At 42.2% G+C, this 19,022-nt stretch overlaps 1 protein-coding gene across 1 annotated transcript in view; it reads right to left on the minus strand.

The window, feature by feature from the left end:
* Nucleotides 1–19,022, minus strand: part of nphp4 (nephronophthisis 4) — a 141,348-nt gene that overhangs the window by 15,961 nt on the left and 106,365 nt on the right. The window contains exons 18-20 of the mRNA XM_028409859.1: nucleotides 9,283–9,417; nucleotides 5,756–5,952; nucleotides 4,455–4,651 (exon numbers count right to left, since the gene is read on the minus strand). Of these exons, the coding sequence (XP_028265660.1) occupies nucleotides 4,455–4,651; nucleotides 5,756–5,952; nucleotides 9,283–9,417 (529 nt within the window). The remainder of the gene's footprint in view (nucleotides 1–4,454; nucleotides 4,652–5,755; nucleotides 5,953–9,282; nucleotides 9,418–19,022) is intronic.

Below are 19,022 nucleotides of genomic sequence, written 5' to 3' on the forward strand. Positions count from 1 at the left end.
TCCGCAAATGGATTTCCAGGGAGAAAAGAACAGGAACAGATAACACATTCCAGCAGAGGGAGGTCTCATCTCTCCTCTTTCCTCTACCTTTGAATGCAACAAAAATTTCACGCATAAATGCATCAAGGGGGAGTGCTGCTTTAAACTTCAAAGGTACCAGGCCATGGGCATGGAGAAGGAAGAATTTCTCTCAATAGGAGAGCGAGACTTTATGAATTTTTCAGGGCTCCACCTCGCTAACATTAGGCAAAGATGCAACAGTCAATTCCATGAAATTTCTTTGGTGATTCCCACCTGTGCACTTGGAATAAAACATTTTGCCTGTGGCTCATCATGCCTATGAATCTGTTTCACCTGAGCCACTATGAAAAGCTATTTTTTCAAAGAAAGGAAATAAAACCAGGTCAGACAAATGAATTGAGACAAAACAGAGTAAACAAAAAAATGAGGAGAAACAAAACAAAGATGCTGTTTAAAATGATAACGGCGGGGGGAAAGAGAATGGACGGGGGGCTGACAACCCGTGCAAAGGAAGACAGATAATGAGAGAGAAATAATGAGAGAAGAGAAGCAGCTCCTGTCTCTCTGCTAGCCACCAGCCTGAGCTCAAACTGGGCTCTCTAAAGTGTTAAAGGCAGCCATGCAAAATGGATGTCAACAGGTAGCAAAACGTGTCCTCCACGTCAGGAGGAGCCTCTGGGCCTCAAACCGCTGCAGACATCAAAGCTCCAGCTAGCAGAGCTCTTCACTAAGTACTTTGCCTTCAAAGCTGTGCTGCTGGAATTCTGGTCCAGGGTCAGGTTTGTTTCTGTAGAACAAAGAGATGACCCATGGCTGTGTTTGTGTTCTCCAGAAAGTTCTCTGTCAAATATTGACAAGGAAGTAACCTCAATGCACTGACCAGGCTGCACTGACATGAAGTCCAGGAAAACAAAGGCACTGTGGTCAGTTTTGTTGTTTGTGTACATGTTGTGGCTGTTAGGAGATTATATTTGTGATGCAGGATACAATAGATGCACACATGGAAATGACTTGAATGATGGCTGAACACCAGGAATTCAGTGGTGTGGTGTTAAGGTGCGGATGTGTTAAGCGGTAAGAAGGAAGAATGTTTGGGGGATGGCTGGGTCAGGGATCACATCTGCCAGGAGACCTGCATGCTGGGGCAGTAGTGTGCTGATTTCTTCGACCAGCGCTGTTATGGAGGCGCCTCCCATAACCACAAGTGGTCTGATGATGTCAGCAATGCAGACCCAGATGTCAGATATGGCTTCCTCTACTTGTAGTTGGGTGGTCTCCAACCACGGTGAAGTCCGGTTACCTGCAGATGGTGTAAGGGCTACTAATGTTTTGGTGATCACCATTTCTCTGTCACTGCTTTGGAGAATTTCATCTGAGGATGTTAGAGCTGCCAATGGCAGAAGGGCTGATGTAATGATTTGGTGGTCACTGCCTGTGGTCTCTTCCGGCAGACTCTGTGCTGTTCCCTTTGCCACTGCTTTTGATTCAGGCTGTGAACATGCAGAGCTGGGCATTGGATCCTCAGTCTGTGACGTCCAGTTTATCAGAGGATGTTTCAGCTGCAGATGGCGGCAGGACATCAGGGGAGTCACCAGCACTTCCACCATTTGCAACGCTGGCCTGAAAACAGGTCTCTGTTCTAGTGGTTTCCAGCTATGGGGTCTTCAGGCATGCACTGTAGGCTTCCGTCTGTCACTGCTTGGAGTTCAAGCTAGACTGCAGAACTGGTAGTTGAATGTGATATTTGTAGAACTGTACAGCCCAGTTCATGCAAGGATGACTTACATCACTTTCAATGTTTGTCTGAGAACTGGTGTCTGTGTTCAATGGTGTCTTCCAGCATATTTCGTAGTCTTTCTTCTACCACTGCTTGTGGTTCAGGCTGTCCTACAGAGATGTGATTGGACCTTCTCTCTGTGTAACTGTACAACTCAGATCATCAGAGGACGTCACAACTTCAGATGACAGCAGGACTTTTGTAAAGTCACTGGAGGTTTTACAGCCTGTGCTACCTCAGTAAACATTTGGTTTTCCAAAGTGACCAACAGTGAAATATTGTAGTTTCAGCTGCGGAGTAACGACTTAAAGGTAGGGTAGGAGATTTTGAAAACTCAGTGAGAGTCAGCCAGATTTTGAAAGTAAACACACGCCCCTTTCTCTGGAGTTCACCCCGAAGCCACGCCTCCCAACCAGTCTGTGACTTCGGCCATCATGCACGTACCTCTCTGATGCGCGCAGAGCAGGAAGAGAGTGACAACCAGCCAACTATACGCACAGGGGCACCTAGTAGGATTGGCTGATGTTTTTAGCGTTTTATAGCTTCCACAGATGATTAATATTCTTTGTTTTAAAGCGAAACTGCCGAACTAATCGGTTGCTACCGGATTGTAAAGAGAAGTTACACTAACTTAACAAAAAGCGCATCAGAATGAAATCTCCTACCCTACCTTTAAAACTACAGTTCATGACAGGCTCTAAAACACTATAATAAAATACAGCAAAGGTCCCAGGGGAACCAGAGGAAAGTTATAGCCCCTACCGACCACTCATCCTCTTTCTGTGGACTTCCGCCAGCCTTTATACACATGAGCGTTAGTCCGAGCTAGATTTTGATCAGCCACCATCCTCGCAAGTTGTGTTGTTGTGACAGTTTGTTGTCATATGCAGGATGCTTGGATGGATGCACTGCCTGAATTGAGACACAAATCAAGATTGCTTCCTGATGTCACTTCTCAGCTACTCAGCGTCCACTTTTCCAATTAACTCCCTAAACACATGCTGCCACTGCTTCATCATTCGCAATCTGTCAGATTGTGGTTGTCACTGTGTGTGTGCCTCTTTGGTCTTCCAAGCTTGTGTGTCAGTTTACAACATGCAAAAACAAAAATACCAAAAGCGCCACCTCAAAAAACAGAAATGTAACTGCCAGTGAAATGTATTAGTGGGAACATACTAGAGCTTCTTTTCTCACATCAAAGACGAGAGCAGCAGTGGAACTAAATCCTGTGAAATTACAAACTTTTAGACTGAAAAGTGAAAATGCTCTGTTGAACATCACAAAAAATCAGTGAAACAGTGAAATCAACAATTTCTACCTTTTTTTCCTTCCTCAATGTTTTTTTTTTATATTTTCTGCAGAAAGCACAGTCACATTTGTCACTAGAACACAGGTGTGTAGTACTGATACCATGAATCTTGATCATCTTGATCTGACACTGACACTTCACTCCTGACACCCTGAGCACTGCAGCCGAAGCACATCCGACACTTCCTCCTTAATTTACACTTTCCGTGCTCTTGATGGAGGTGACAGACGGTACGGTGTAAAGTGTCACACTGCCTCATCAAAAAATAAATAAACAGGGTGCTAAGCCAGAGAGGAGACAGGGGGATTGATGACTCTCAATTAGATCTGGTAAGGCCCGGTGGCTGGGCTAATGCCACGATGATGCATCCTTGGCACTCTGCAGACTTTGTTGATCAACGTGATATATGTTAATCCGAAGCTTAGGCATGAGCAGAATCCATAACAAAAGACTCAGAGAGGGGTGGGTGGGTGGGTGGGTGAGTGTATGGGGGTGTGGGGATTAGCGGTGATGCTAACTGAAAGAAACAAACACGGCGATACCAAGAACGGGCCGATTTCAGGAAACTGAAATCCTCCATAATGGCTGCTATGTGTAGGATTAAAGCATTACCTCTGCAAGTCGGTGTCAAGGACAACTCATTGTTCTACCACAGGAATGAGAATCTTTGTTCACGTACCTACAGTATGTGTGTAAATGAAATGTGAAAGGTGTGAAACCTTTGATCTTATTTATTCACACTGACACACACTGTGGATACGAGTCTTTCTTTTATGCCGAAAAGTGGTGATCACTGTAGCAGCTACGACCTGCAGCCAGGTGAATGGCTAAAAATTAAAGTAAATAAAATAATAAATAAATTTCATGAAATTAATTAAGCAGTTGGATGAGCTTGAGGTATGACAGAATAATCACAATCCACCTATACAGGTCACAAAGTTTCAGTAACAGCTTATAGGTAGAAGAACTGATTGAAAATGTCTCGTACTGGGAGGGGTAATGTGTAAGGACACTGCATTATTTCCTAGAGTGGGATGAAAATAGGATGCAAAAACTCTCTCCAGAGCTTCAGCATCACCTTAGGAAAACACATTGCGAACGTGTGAACCCAGTTTCACAGTACAGCATTGCTTGTAACGGTCTGATAATGGAAACCACATACACAACAGAAACACATGCTCACAGTTGGTGCGTTAGACTGGAGGCACACCTCTAGACTTGTAAAATCATTCCAATGTTAAATATAAAACTAGTACATTTTAGTTTTATCAGCTTTAGAGTCACAGGTATAAGGTAAGGATGGGGGGTGTCAGTCTGATGTCATTTCACAGTTAGCGGAGGTCTTACCTGAGCTCGGGGTCGTCACTGTGAATGGTGACAGTCTGAGGTACGTTGAAGGGGTTTTTAAGGACAAACTCCATGTACTCAGCAGAACCCAGGCTGGCATACAGCAGGTGCTCCGTGGTGATGGCCTGGCTCAGCATGTTGGCGATGCTCTCTGCCTTGGTGCGGTCTCCACCAGGTTTGAACTGGGCTTCTTTAGACTGATATTACCGGAAAAAAACAAAGAAACAAACAAACAAGAAGATAGACACAAACATAAAGTTGATATAAATGTCCTGAGCTCACTCAGTGTGTCATTTCTACATAGTTTAGATTAAGCTAAACTTGTAGAAAGATTACTTTTTTCAGAACAACCATTTACTGCAATACTGTACTGCCCCGTTGATATTGCCCACTTATTACACACAGACAATTAACCCATCTATTAACACGGCGCACACATGAAGGGTACGTGCCTTGTTCAAGGGCACTTCAGCTATTAACGTGGGCAGGAAGAAGTGCTGCTCGTTCACTCCCTCCCACCCACACGTTCCACCCTGCTGATCCGGGTATTTGAACTGGTGACCCTTTGGTTCACTTCTCTAACCCTTTAGTCTTCAGTTTGAGAAACACAGTGCTAGATGTGAAAGCAGTGGCTGCGTGTGTCTGTTTTTATAAATGTACGTAAATGTATACAAATGCATAATACAAATGCGTGATGTGGCATCTGCTGGACTGAAATCCTTGTAATACTATGAATGCTCAAAACGTGTCTGGCTACACTTGTCCTAACATAACACCTGTAATTGGTTGTAAAGATAAATATATGTGGAAAAATACAATATTAAGTTTATCTGCCTGCAGGTCTAGTAGCCCAGAATTATGCACAGACCTGGCCTAAATGAAGTTGTGGTTATCAGCCCAGAAAATCCAAATTGAATAGCAAAAAGTAGGGGTGAGCGGAGCTCGGTTATATTCTTGTATAATATTGGCTGTCACAGAGGTGTGAAATAACTAGAACACAACTCTTACCAGAGGAAATGTAAGGTGTTAAATGTCTCAGGCAGACATGCACCACAGCCAGAATTACATTTTGCATTTGCAGCCATGGGTGAAAACTACAAGACATGGCTTCACAATTAATAACAAAAAACAAATGGAGCCAACAGAGAGTGAAAGGCCATGGGGATTTTTGGGAGAGATTACACTGCTATGAAGGCTCACGTGTGATGTTTCAGGAATTAAACCTGTTGTGGCTCAGCTTTAAACAACAGCTGCTACTTTTTGGCTCGCTGTTGGCTTTGAGCTTGAAGGTTTGAGCTCACCGCAACCTTCGCCGCTTTAGCATCTTCCCTGCCCTCTCGCTGGTGTACGGCAGCCATGCACTCCAGCTTTCTCCGCCCGCCGTCGGGTAGCTTGAGGCTGAGTTCTTCGGACGTGATGGTGTCAACTCTGTTCCTGCGCCCTAAAGTCGTCCGATCCCCGTCCGTTTTCAGCCTGTGTGCTTGCGCGGAGTTCCTCGCTGTGAAGCAGAAACAGGCAGCAGTCATGAATATATTTACTCAACAGAGTGGATGTAATCTCTTTGCCATTTTGACCATATGTTCTAAAAACCCTCCAAATGTACAAAGGGGGGAGAGAGGAGCTGACAACTGAAAGCATTGTTGGAGCGCAAGAAACAACAGCTTGTCTAGACAATGGTCCAGTTCGACAACTGGCACTACTACAACTGGGCCAAGGCCCTGTTGCTGGGAGAACACTCTCTCCTTTTGAATTCTCTTTCACCTCCATGATCATGTGCACACTCTGGCACCAAAATGCCTAATTAAAATGTCTGATTCATCTACTGGTCCTCATTTGGACTGGATCATGTAAATTACCCACGAAAAGAGAATTAACCTAATCCTACAACACTCCGATATGAATAAACTTTAAAGCCAGATTTTTGTCACCAAAAACAGAATTTCCATATAATGAAAAAACCCTATGGAGCTGCAGAGCAAACATGTAAATCTCACAGCAATAATCTGAGAGATTTTCATCATGGTTTAGCTCTATTCCCTTCTATATAAAAATCTCATGAGAATCTCATGAGTACCCTCTGGATGAATTGCTGCCAACTTTGGTATACATGACAGTAAAAACTATGGACAGAGCTTCCGGGACGTCACCCGTTTGTTTCTGAAGAGCCGTTTTGAGGCTCGGTGGGAGGCTCCGTGACGCTCTGACCGCCACCATGTTGGCAGCATCACAGTCCGCCAAAACTCCAAACATGGACAAAGAGGGAGAGCACGAGCGGAGTTGAGGAGGTCGGGCGGTCGCGGAAGCAGGAAACTCATGCTGTGATGCAGCAACTTCCTGTCACTCAAAGATGCAATGCCCATAATTGCGTAATTTTAAGTTGAATATAATTAAATCAAGTGAGTTATAAAAAAAAAATCACCCCCTGTAAAACTGACACTAGAAAGGAAGGGAACTTATCATTTGAGACCAGAATGTTTTTTGTAGCAGGCTGTAAACATGTTCATTTCTGCTGTGAAGTCAGCCATTTTAACATGGGAGTCTATGGGAAATGACTCGCTTCTGGAGTCAGCAGCCCCCAGTGGTTGCAGCGTGAACTACAAGTTCTGACACTTCCGCATGGGCTTCAAGTCTGAGCCCTGAAGGTTCCTGCTTGGTATACACACGGGAAGTGTAATGGCGATTTTAAAATGAAATGACTCTGGTTTTCCCTTTACTCAGTGTGTACCTATGTGATGGAGAATGTGTTGCAATGGGAAAATAAAAAACTAAAAGTGGCCACAAATCTTATACAGAAAGCAGCTTAATGCAGAGAGAGAGAGAGAGAAAAAAAGAGGCAATGACAGAGAACAGAAGATATAAAGCTGCTTTTGTGGACTTTTATCACCTCCTTTTATTTGTTTTTTGTCCTCTTGAAACTTGTTAGTGTCGTCGCCCACTTCTGCTGTTCAACTTGTACAAATCAAATTCCAAAGCAGTCATAAAAATGTAAAACAGTTTGCTCCGCTCTGTCATCATTTTAGTTTCATGATGACCAGCTGGTTTAACACCCAGACTTCTCCTCTACTGCAGAGCTGACGCCTGTTGTACTACGTGCAGAATGCCATCAATGATGCCTTTCTGAAGTGTGTGCTGATAACGAGCTTGATGCTCCCTCTCCTCTTTTTTTTTTTTTTTTTTTCAGCCAGGAGGACGCCGCATCCAAAAAGAATCTCAGATTTTGATTAGTCAGACCACAGGACAGTTTCCTACTTCACCCCAGTCCATCTTAAATAGGCCTCTCTGGTGCAGCGGTGCTTCTGGATATAACTTCATTTGTGCATGCAGTGCTGAAGTGTATTCACTGATTTCATAGGTCTAATTTTTTTAGTGATTTCCACTACAGAATGGTGTCTGTTTTCAATGCAGTGCTGCCTGAGGGCCTGAGAACAGGAGAAATCAAATATTGGTTTTCAGCTATGTCCCTTGTGGACAAAGCTTTCTCTGGACTCTTTTGTCATCCTTAAATTGTAGTGAGTGGTAAATCTCTCCTCTCATATTTCAGATTTCACACAGCGTCTCCACACCACACAAGATACTGATGCCACATACAAGCATGTGTTGTCTAAGTTCTCAACTTATGCAGCATGTGTTGTTACACTTGTGTAATGTACTATCTAGATTTTAGGTCGTATTACACTGTGATCACTGACCCACAGGAGTACATCACTAAGGTCTGTGTTTACACATAAACACTTTGATACCGACTTCCCTCTCTGTTTTTTGATACTAGTATCCCTGAACATTTTTTCCCAAGTCACCTTATCAAAGAAGCTTTGGTTTGACTGCCAGTCTGCTAACCTGAGAGTGTCTGGATACACCGCAACCCCGCAAAGAGCCAACAGCAAGCAGAAGTGGAACAGGAGTGTGACACACAGTGAGTGTATGCACACAGACAAACATACACACAGTACAGTTGAGACTGGAGTTGTGACTGGACTCCAGTGAAAGCAATTAAGAGCATTGTATGTTTAAATGGCAGGGAAAGGTCCAGTGTGTGTGTAAGAGAGACAAGAGCTGTGGAAGGTTAGCAGTGAAGGGTGTGTGTGTGTGTGTTTGTGTGTGGGGTGGATCGGCAAGAAAGAGAGTAAAAAAAAGGTGTGTTTGCTCTGTAACAAGAGATGTGAATAAATGATTGCAACAGTTTGTGGAGTACATGAGGGGTGGAAATATCCATGAATATGTTTGAAAGCATGGAAGTTACACGACTGAGGTCTTCTACATACACAACTGTGTGTAGAGAGCCAAGTATAGAACTACAACTACTACTGTTAGAATTATTTAATTCTAAGCAATTATCAGTTGGTCTCATCACACGCCTGTCACTGTGTGTGTGTGAGTGCATGTGTTTTACTCATAGTCTGGATTTGAGGACACATTTTGGAATAGCACTACCGTTGACTGGTGATGGCTTGTCTAATTGAGGAAGAAATTGGTTTTCCCTGCGTGTGTGTGTGCTCTGGCTGTGCACACGCATGCACACACACACAAACAGAACTGAGGCTAACCACCAGAGAAGCTTCTGTAAGCTCAATTAAGTTGGAAATTGAGTGGTTCAGTGGTGCAGCCAGCAGACAGAAAGTGAAACGGATCTGGTTGAGCTGATGGAGGCAGGAGAATGGTCACCACCAATAAAAGACACTAATTAGTCTGTGGCACAGAAAACACACACGCACGCTTAAACACACACACACATACTTAAGCACACACACAGGTGAAAGAATGTATGAAAGAAAAAATGTATGTGGTAGAACATAAACACAGATAGGTTCGAGTGCTTCAAGGTACTCGCCATTAAGCTGGAAGATGTTTCTAGAGGACAGACTTCCTCCTCTGAAGCCGCTGGTGACTTCACGAGGTGTGATGATGTGTGAATGAGGCGCCATCAGGTCAGCTGCTCTCCTCCTGCTCAGGTCTACTGGGAACCCTGTGAGAGAGCAGCAGAGAGAGAAGGAGAGAGGGAGAGAGAGAGAAGGAGAGAGGGAGAGAGAGAGAGAGAGAGAGAGAGAGAGAGAGAGATTAAGTTTCTGATTGTACAGTTTTTACAGGTAAAACATCTCACAGAAAGACGGAATATGGACAATCACACCAGCTCTATTTGTGCTTGCAGAGTTATCTAAACGTGTAACCTGGTAGCTGTGAAGAGTGTTGTTGCTTCACAGCTACACTTTGAATCATAAATAGGACAGAGTGTAGCATCAAGTGTGCCCTATCTTTCAGAATGGGCTATTTTATCCTTGGAATAGTCTATATTTCCAACCTCTTCTTCATAAAGAGACACTGAGACTGTGGGTAAGTAGCTATTGAAAAGCCAGATGTACAGGAGCGCTGACCAGCCAGCAGGCACCTTACACACATCATTTAACTGGGTGGTTGGTGAAGCATTAACCTGTTTCAACAAGACTGTGACATCCGCAAGGAGGTGGCGCGATGACCAACAAGTGCAGGACAATGCTTGCACAAAAGCACCACAGTCTACTTAGTTGCTATGGAAAATAAACAAAAGAAGAAATCCCGGTGTGGCTATGATCTTTTTCTGATCTTAACCCTACTGAGAGCCAGCGAAGCATGCCTGAAAGGAAAAACCTGTGGGTGGCTGAACACCTGAAAAACAGCAGCTTAGGTGAAAGAATACAAGAATCCTGAATGGAAATACAAACAGAAAGTGCATGTGCAAGTTCAATACATGAGAGAGCTATTATAATTACATAAAAGAAGAGCTCGATAAATAAAAACAATGCAGACAAACATGGAAAATATATTTTGCACAACGCACATGTGGTTAAGTCTAAACTGTAACATTTGTGTTGTAATGAAAAAGTTCATAAATAAATGACAAACAATGGGTTAATGAGGCATTTTGACTGTAAGCAAACAAAGTCAAGAGTAAGAGAGTAAGCTCTCCACCAGCAGCTTTAATAGAGAGAATATCTATCTTCACACATTATGTGCTATCTCAGGATCAGGATCAGTTATCTCTAGAACAAATCACCTCTGCGTAGAGGTTACCGAGCGCTGTGAAATTGTCCAGACACAAAAAGTTGGCTATGTGATGCGATAGCAGTGATGGTTTCTGTCTGTGTGTCAGAGATACAGTAAGCAGCTTGTACACCGAGCTAATAAATGGTGGACTGTGATGTCATGTGGCTCTCACTTTGCTTCAACACTATAGCTAATGTTATACTGGATAACAGCATCCAACACATTCAAACTCTCGGAGCTGATCAGACCCAACAATCAATATTAGATGCTTAGAGTGTTTCTAGGTCACAGCTCGGTTTAGTTCACTTATGTAATCAGGAGCTGTTTCATTCAGAATATAAGGGACAGAAATGGAAACAACCTCTTTTTCTGTTTTGTTTTCAAATGAAAGAAGTGAAAAAAAAGTAAAAAAGGAGTTGTTGACCCCCTTAAATTTCTTCACTGATGATGCACTGATGATGCAACACCTTAAATTACCAGGAGAATGGCAGACAGTGGATCGACTGTCAGACTATGTTATAACATGACGGTAACCCATTCAGCCCTTTCTGTTGTTTGGTCCAGTCTGCAAGTAGCCTCCCTATATAGTTGCTAGATACAGTTGGTAAGGAAAGTATTCAGACCCCCTTAAATGTTTCACTCTTTGTTATATTGCAGCCATTTGCTAAAATCATTTTTTTTCCTCATTCATGTACACACAGCACCCCATACTGACCTTGAACTCAGGTGCGTCCATTTCTTCTGATCATCCTTCAGATGGTTCTACACCTTCATCTGAGTCCAGCTGTGTTTGATGATACTGATTGGACTTGATGAGGAAAGACACACACCTGTCTATAGAAGACCTTACAGATCATTGTGATATTGTGTATGGTAGGACCATGTCATGTTTCACTTTTTCTTTTTTAATACATCTGCAAAAGTGTCAACAATTCTATGTTTTTCTGTCAATATGGGGTGCTGTGTGGACATTAATGAATACATTTAAATGATTTTAGCAAATGGCTGAAATATAACAAAGAGTGAAACGTTTAAGGGGGTCTGAATATTTTCTGTACCTGCTGTATATGGCTTATAAAGCTTTGTTCCTCAAAGCTCTGGTTTTTCCACAGCAGAAATGATAGACTGTGTTCACTGAGACGTTTCCACCTCTGGAAATAGCTCTCTCTCTCTCTCTCTCTCTCTCTCTCACACACACACACACGTTAAACTTGCTTTTAAAACTTCCACCACAATCACTGTAGTTTCTCCCGTCTCACAGAAATGCTGTTTTAATGCACTATTTTCACTTTAATTGCAATTTTTATTATTATTGCATTGAAGCTTTTCACTAATGTTCCAGTTCAGCGTGCAGAGCAAACACTCTGTGTAGCTGCTGGAAAGGGTTTATTAGTTTAACAGCACTTTTTATGTTGCAGTTACTCTGTAAACTATACTCATACATACATGTTATACTATATAATCAGACTGACCTTTCGTCCCTGTATAGCTCACGAGCATGACATCACGCCGCTCTTTCCCTTTTCTAATTTTACGTGTTTCAGTCATGCGTGCTATTAATCATGTCTTAACTCGGCCCCTTTTGGGAATTCATCAGAATTAGGCTTTATTGAAAAAAGTGAGTGGCACACTGTCATTTCCAAATGAAAAAGACTGAAACACCATATGATATCCTTTCTAATTATCACAAGGTGGGATTGACAAGTAATTAATTAAATGGTAATGATATACGCTGTCAGGCCTATTCAATCATTCCGTGAAGCGGCTTTTTATTAATAGCATCGTAAAGGACAAAAGGATGTGGCGGAGTTGTGAAATGGTGGCTGAGGGTTTTTTGCAACACATGGGATGGTGAAAGAAAAAAAAAATAAAATAAACGGTGCTCCCACACAGAGGAGTGTTTAAACCATGACGGCCGCCCGCTCGTCAAGAGCAGAATAACCTGAGACACAACACCATAACACAACAGCTCAACTTGCAACTTCTGCTGAGTCGAAGCAGAATCATTAGTGTGCGAGAACCCAAAAGATAGAGCGGTGAATGATCTTTGTTGTCATGATGTCATTATGATGTAAAACTCAATACTGTAAACTAAGTGATTCGTAAACATAATCTCTGCTGAACAAACAGACAGGCCACAGCATAGATAATGAATAGATTGGTAGAAGCAATGTAGCTCATTGCCTCTACACAGGAACTTTATCATGGTTCTCTCTCTTTGAATTGCTGTTACATGCCTGTTTTAACTATGATAATTAAAGAAGGCGCCTTTCAAGCACAACAGCACGCAAGTATGTGAGAAGAAAGTGTCATGATTGGTTGAGCAAATGGAGGCAGCGACAGTAGACCTAAGAAAAGGAACAAAACACATCAAATCAGACAAACAGTGTCTGATTGGGGTAGATTATGTGATTGCAATAACAGATTTCCCTTTGGTACATATCTGTTATTAATACCTTCATACCTACAAATCTATGAAAATCTCTGATTTGCCTAAATTAATTGAATTAATTGTGGTGAAATCATTTATTTTCCCTGTGTGTTTGAACCAAGTTTCTATAATAGCACATTAATACATTGTTTGAGATGAGCTTCTAAAAATGTGATGTTTGGCTGCTTTGCCCCAAAAAGTACTTTTTTTTAATATCTAGCTTGGCAACATGTTGCTAATATTTGCCTGTGAAAAGGACCATATGTGACAGAAGGGAAAACCCACTGATATAAAATCATTTTGCTGACTGAGTGGAGGCTTTTCTTCCAAACTCTCACTTTCTCTGGCTGTCTTTTTTTTTTACACTGTCCCCACACACCCACAGAAAGCATGTATCTGCTTGAACACAGTAGAGAAGACAGATTAGACCCTTCTCCAGACCTCACACTGCTCCTCTGCTGCAGCAGCCTGATAAGCCCCGGAGAGACTGAGGAGCAAGTGCAGAGAATCGGGCCTTTAGCTGTCAAAACTGGAACCGAATATCAGTGAAATTTACCCAACAATTAGTTTAGCCATAGGTGACATCCCTAAGGGGTGACCATGCAGTATGTCTCACTCATTAAAAGCTCCTGCATTAAGGCCTGACTTTATCGGCCTTGCTTTTAGCCTTGAGGTGAGAGAGAATCTGCTTATTCTGAAAAGGTCAGTGGCCTAGAATGGGGGAGGCAGAAGAAATCGAATATTGCAGACTACTTTGAAACCCCCTCGGTGCTTGCTCCCATTTGTTCTGGGAGGAGAAGGTGGGGGGGTTGTTGTGGCCTTAACCTCGAGAATTGCCAACAGAGCAAAGAGGGCGGGCAAGGTGAGATAATGCAGAGTTGGTTTATTGTCATGCAACAGCAAGGGGCAGTCAATACATTTGATAAGAGTTCAGCAGCCCCCCCCCCCCCCTCCCTACCTCAAAGGCACTTTGTTCACAATTACTCTCCTCCTCACAGACAACGCAGAGCAGCGGGCGACGTGATAGGATTCCTGCCTTTCAACACACACCTGGGGTATTAGCTTGCACTTCAGTGACGAGTATTACCTATCTGCACCATTGTGATTCAGCAGTTAGGGATGGCCAATATGGCCGAGAGCGAGACAAGTGCGTCAACCTGGATAAGCACTAAAGGAGGTATTATCTGATGAGCCTAATGATGATCCCTGCGATAGCCGATTAATTAAAATGATTGAATGATTAAATCTGAGGGTCATAATTGGGTTCGTCATCAATCCGTTTGTTTTATTAGAAGCACCGGGTGTTCATCTTATCACATCCTTTGAAGGCTTATTGAATAATTCCATCCATCATCAAAACATTTCTCAACATCAAGAAAGGCCCATAACGAGCTGCTGGAAATGAAATCTCCGTGGCTTTGTTTAGACGTTTATGAGACCGTCTTCATGGTAATATTTGGGGAATATAACTCAAATACGTCGAGCTGAGTCATGTGACCAGGGGAAGGGTGATGGATGATGAGGGGAATGTGTTGGGACGGCAGACAGCTCGCCCATTAATCTGCAGAACCGCGCTTGTCTGTGTCTGTTTGCATGGCAACAACCGCTCCCCATTACTCATTTAGCTGCTTGCCCATTATCGGTTTGTTGATGAAGGAGTTTGCCTGTAAAAAGATTTGGAGGGTGCTTTTGGCTCCTCTTCTAAAAAAAAAAAAAAAAACTCCTACAAGCTAACTGAGGTGTCAGTTCTGGGCAGCGAAGCTACTTAATTGCTGCACTTGCCATATTTCATCTGAAATCATCCAGAATGAGGTTTCCCACAGCCTCTCAGAAGAAATGCTAACACTTCTTAGGTTATAATTAAGCACCTCATTTGAGTATGTTGCCATCCAAAGCCTGGAAAACTGATGGGAGCAATGGAAGAACGGTGTCAAAGACCACAACGATTTAAAAGGCCGCTCGCTCTTAGTCTTGTTTTCTTCATCATCAGCTGTTTTTGTAAATTGTACCAAACTGATTGCAAGTGCTGGCCTCAGTTGTAAATTGTTCAAAAACAAGCCTTTTGACCTGTGGTATTTAAAAAAAAAAGTGCTCTGGTGGAGATGGTGTGTAGTAGCAGACTGATGTTTATCTCTTACACTTCCATTATTGAGCGTTTCGTGTGCAAAGCACACTGCTGAATTGTAAACAGGCATTTCCCACTGCTACTCTATAGGGGCTCTGTGCAGGATGAATTAATGTTAGGAGAATCCCTAATATCGACAATCATTCACTGTCTCAGTACAAGAGCTTACTTATTCACTTGCCTTAAAAAGTAGGGGGAAGATGATGTTTTGCCATATAGGAATGGAAAAGGGAGACAAATGAATGCTGAATGCTGAAGGGAGTCCTGATTTTGCAGCAACTTGGGCCATTCAACAATAAATAAAATCTCTGTAGTCCTGTCAGGAGAAATAACATCTATTATTAATGGTCCTAAATATGAGAAATACAAGAATGCTGTGGCACCCATGCTCACAAGAGTACTAGTAAGCATTCTGAGCAGCACAGGAAGAAATTATACAGTTTACATGATTATTAATATCATGATAATAAAGTTGATTTCAATGTTAGTATGTAATAAACCTGACCCATCACACAGCTTATGTTCGTACCATGGAATAATATGGAAAGCATGGCAAACATCATATCCACTCAAAACTGATAAATAAAAATAGAACAATGTTGTATATACAGTGGGTACGGAAAGTATTCAGACCCGCCTTGCCACAATTCTGTCTCTGAGTTCTTTGACCTTTGACCTCATGATCCTCATTGGCTCTACCATACACAATATCACAATGAGCTGTGAGGTCTTCTATAGACAGGTGTGTGTCTTTCCTCATCAAGTCCAATCCGTATCATCAAACACAGCTGGACTCAGATGAAGGTGTAGAACCATCTGAAGGATGATCAGAAGAAATGGACGCACCTGAGTTCAATATATGAGTCACAGCAAAGGCTCTGATACTTAGGACCATGTCATATTTCACTTTTTCTTTTTTAATACATACTGCAAACATGTCAACAATTCTGTGTTTTTCTGTCAATATGGGGTGCTGTGTGTACATGAATGAGTAAAAAAATTAACTTAAATGATTTTAGCAAATGGCTGCAATATAACAAAGAGTGAAACATTTAAGGGGGTCTGTCTCTGTATCCGCTGTAGCAACTGGACCAAACAACAGAAAGGGCTGAATGGGTTACCAAAAACAAAGGTATGCAATAGCACAGTCTGACAGTCAATCAATCACGCAATACTAAATTGTATTTTTCTATTTTTCCTGCCACAAATGTCCTTTTAAGTTGACAAACGTATGTGTATGTTGAAAAATGATTTGCCATTAGTCTTTTACATAATTATTTTTTACCAAAAAAAATATCAATACGGTCAACTGCAAGGGTAAGGCTTCACTGCTCTCTATTAAAAATACATAAAACAGGAGAAGGTCATAAGAAATATGTCAAGAAAATAGTGTACAAGAAATTGCATTGTATTGTATTGTAGGCCTCAACAATACATATAGTGGACACTTAGGACTTACATTGTGGTACACAGTAATAATGCATGGAATTTGTGCCACAGTGCCATTTTCAATCCATCACATCTGCTAGCTGGATTCCAGGGAAATGTATCTGCACACTTTCAGCACAGAAATGCAGTCTGCTTCTCAGCCTGGCCAGTGAATCCATCCTGTGGGGATTTACAGGAAGAATAACCCATAGCCATGTAATCCTTCTATTGAGCTTGAAAATCATAAAAAATTAGACTTGGAGGTTTCTCACATGATATCAGTGATATACCTCAGCCTCTCATCTCTGCCTCATCACGCAGCCTGTCCACACTTGACTTCACCTGCCTGTCTATACGTCTGTATGTATGCATGAGCGCACCCCTTCTTGGCATGTGTGACACATTTGATATACACGCGTGCTTATGCATGCATGTGTGTGTGTGTGTGTGTCAGTTCCATCAGAACATTTTTACTTCACATTCTTTACCACAAACTAAATGAGAGTGCTGATTCATTATGTCTTGATGACAAATGCTGGGGTAAGAAAGAGTGACACTGCTGGATATGGAGAGAGGTGAGAGGGGAAAACAAACAGGCAGGGAAGAGGGTGGAGGAGTGTGTGTGTGAGAGAGAGAGAGAGAAATTTGTATGGTAAGAGGTAAATGGATGAAGAAGAGAAAATGGGAAGACAATGATAAAGAGAGAAGCGAGTGTGAGAAAGGCGGCGACAGATGGAAGCAGAAACAAAGAAAAGTGCTTGCGAGCACTCCCTCTCCAAATTGATTCTGGCCACAGCGCCTGATGGATATCTGAGCCTTGATTGGAATTTACATGCCAGACAGAACACCACCCCCCACCCCCTCATCTCCAGCACACGCAATAACAAACACTCTGTGCTCTCAACCTGCTCTGAGTGATAAGTGCAATGAGAAAGCGCTGGCATATTTAGTCCCGAAAATGCCACTCCGAGGCCTGCAGGAGGAAGCATTGTTTATGAAAAGGGAGCAACGTTTCAACAGTTGATTAATGGCGGGGAAAGCTATCGTCAGCTGCCATCGCACCACAGGGGCACGACAGGCCCAAATTGGATGAGTCCCAGGAAGGAGAAAGGTGCTTCTTTTGCTAGACGGAGTGGAACTATCACATCAAGATACACAGTGGCACAGTGTTTGCTTTGTGAGCCTGCACACCTCTCTGAGAATGGGAACGTCTTAACAGCAGCAAGAGCAGTCCTGGGGATTCATTGTGACTTCAACACATCAAGAAAAGTAAACAGACAACATTACTTCATAATCTAAGGCTCCAAATGGAATATGACCCGAATATTAAACACTCATAAATATTTCAGGTGGAGAGGGAGATTTGGCTGATATTGAATGTGGATTTTCTTTTGTAAGCGAAAACAAACACAACTTCTTGTTTTCCTGGCTTTGCTTGCATTTAACTTCATGTATTCAGAACACAACTACAGAGCTATTCGCACCTCATCCCATGCATCCACTCTCAACCCTCTTCTGTGTCCCAACGGAGGACGCTGAACTAAGTTTAGTCTCTTTTATTTATAAGCATCTTCATAGGAGTATGTGCTACAAACTGAGACGCTATCTGGCAGGTCCAATGAATTCTATACAGTGCATTAGCCACCATATATAATCACTTCTCATGTCCCCACAACTGTATAAAAAATGCATATTATAAGAGACTTATTACACATAGTATATCCATGCATTATCAATCATGACATATATGATTATGCAATAAGAGTCTTGGGTTGATGAGAAACTATAGGTTGCGTTAAAAGGTGCTATATATAAAAAAAACCTGAGTCTTGATCATGTACGAGAGCTACTTTTAGCATGAACTTTTTTTTTTTTTTTAAATATACACTGTTACAGTCACCCATCTTGGTCAAATGAATTATATGGTGGAAATGAAATGGTTAATGCCACATTTATTTTATAAAAAGACATGAATGCCCTGCTGTTGTCATCCAGCTGGGTTTTCTTTGCCAAAGCCAAGGACGTTTACCAGCTTATGAAATGTAACCAGATGTAGTAACATCCTGGTACTTTTGGCATACTACAGCTGACACTATGTTTTTGGGGGCACACCACATAACATAGACATATGGACGTTGGAATCAGGGCCTACATTTTTAGAGCTAGGTTTCAACATTGCTAAATCTTCCTGTTGTCTCATGGGTAACACATGTTTAGGAAATCTCAAGTTATATAGTGTTGCTTTGGTATGATTTTTTTGTTAAAATAAATACAAAAGTAGTCATTAAGGATCCACTCCTTTTGGAACTCATGTGGATATTAAAGGTAGGGTAGGAGATTTCATTCTGATGCACTTTTTGTTAAATTAGTGTAACTTCTCTTTACAATCAGATAGCAGCTGATTAGTTCGGCAGTTTCACTTTAAAACGAAGAATATGAATCATCTGTAGAAGCTATAAAATGCTAAAACATCAGCCAATCCTCCGGGTGGACCCTGCGCAGAGTATTGGCTGGTTGTCACTCTCTTCCTGCTCTGCGCGCACCAGAGAGGTACGTGCATGATGGC

Source organism: Parambassis ranga, chromosome 7, assembly GCF_900634625.1.
Source record: "Parambassis ranga chromosome 7, fParRan2.1, whole genome shotgun sequence".
Classification (NCBI taxonomy): Eukaryota; Metazoa; Chordata; class Actinopteri; family Ambassidae; genus Parambassis; species Parambassis ranga.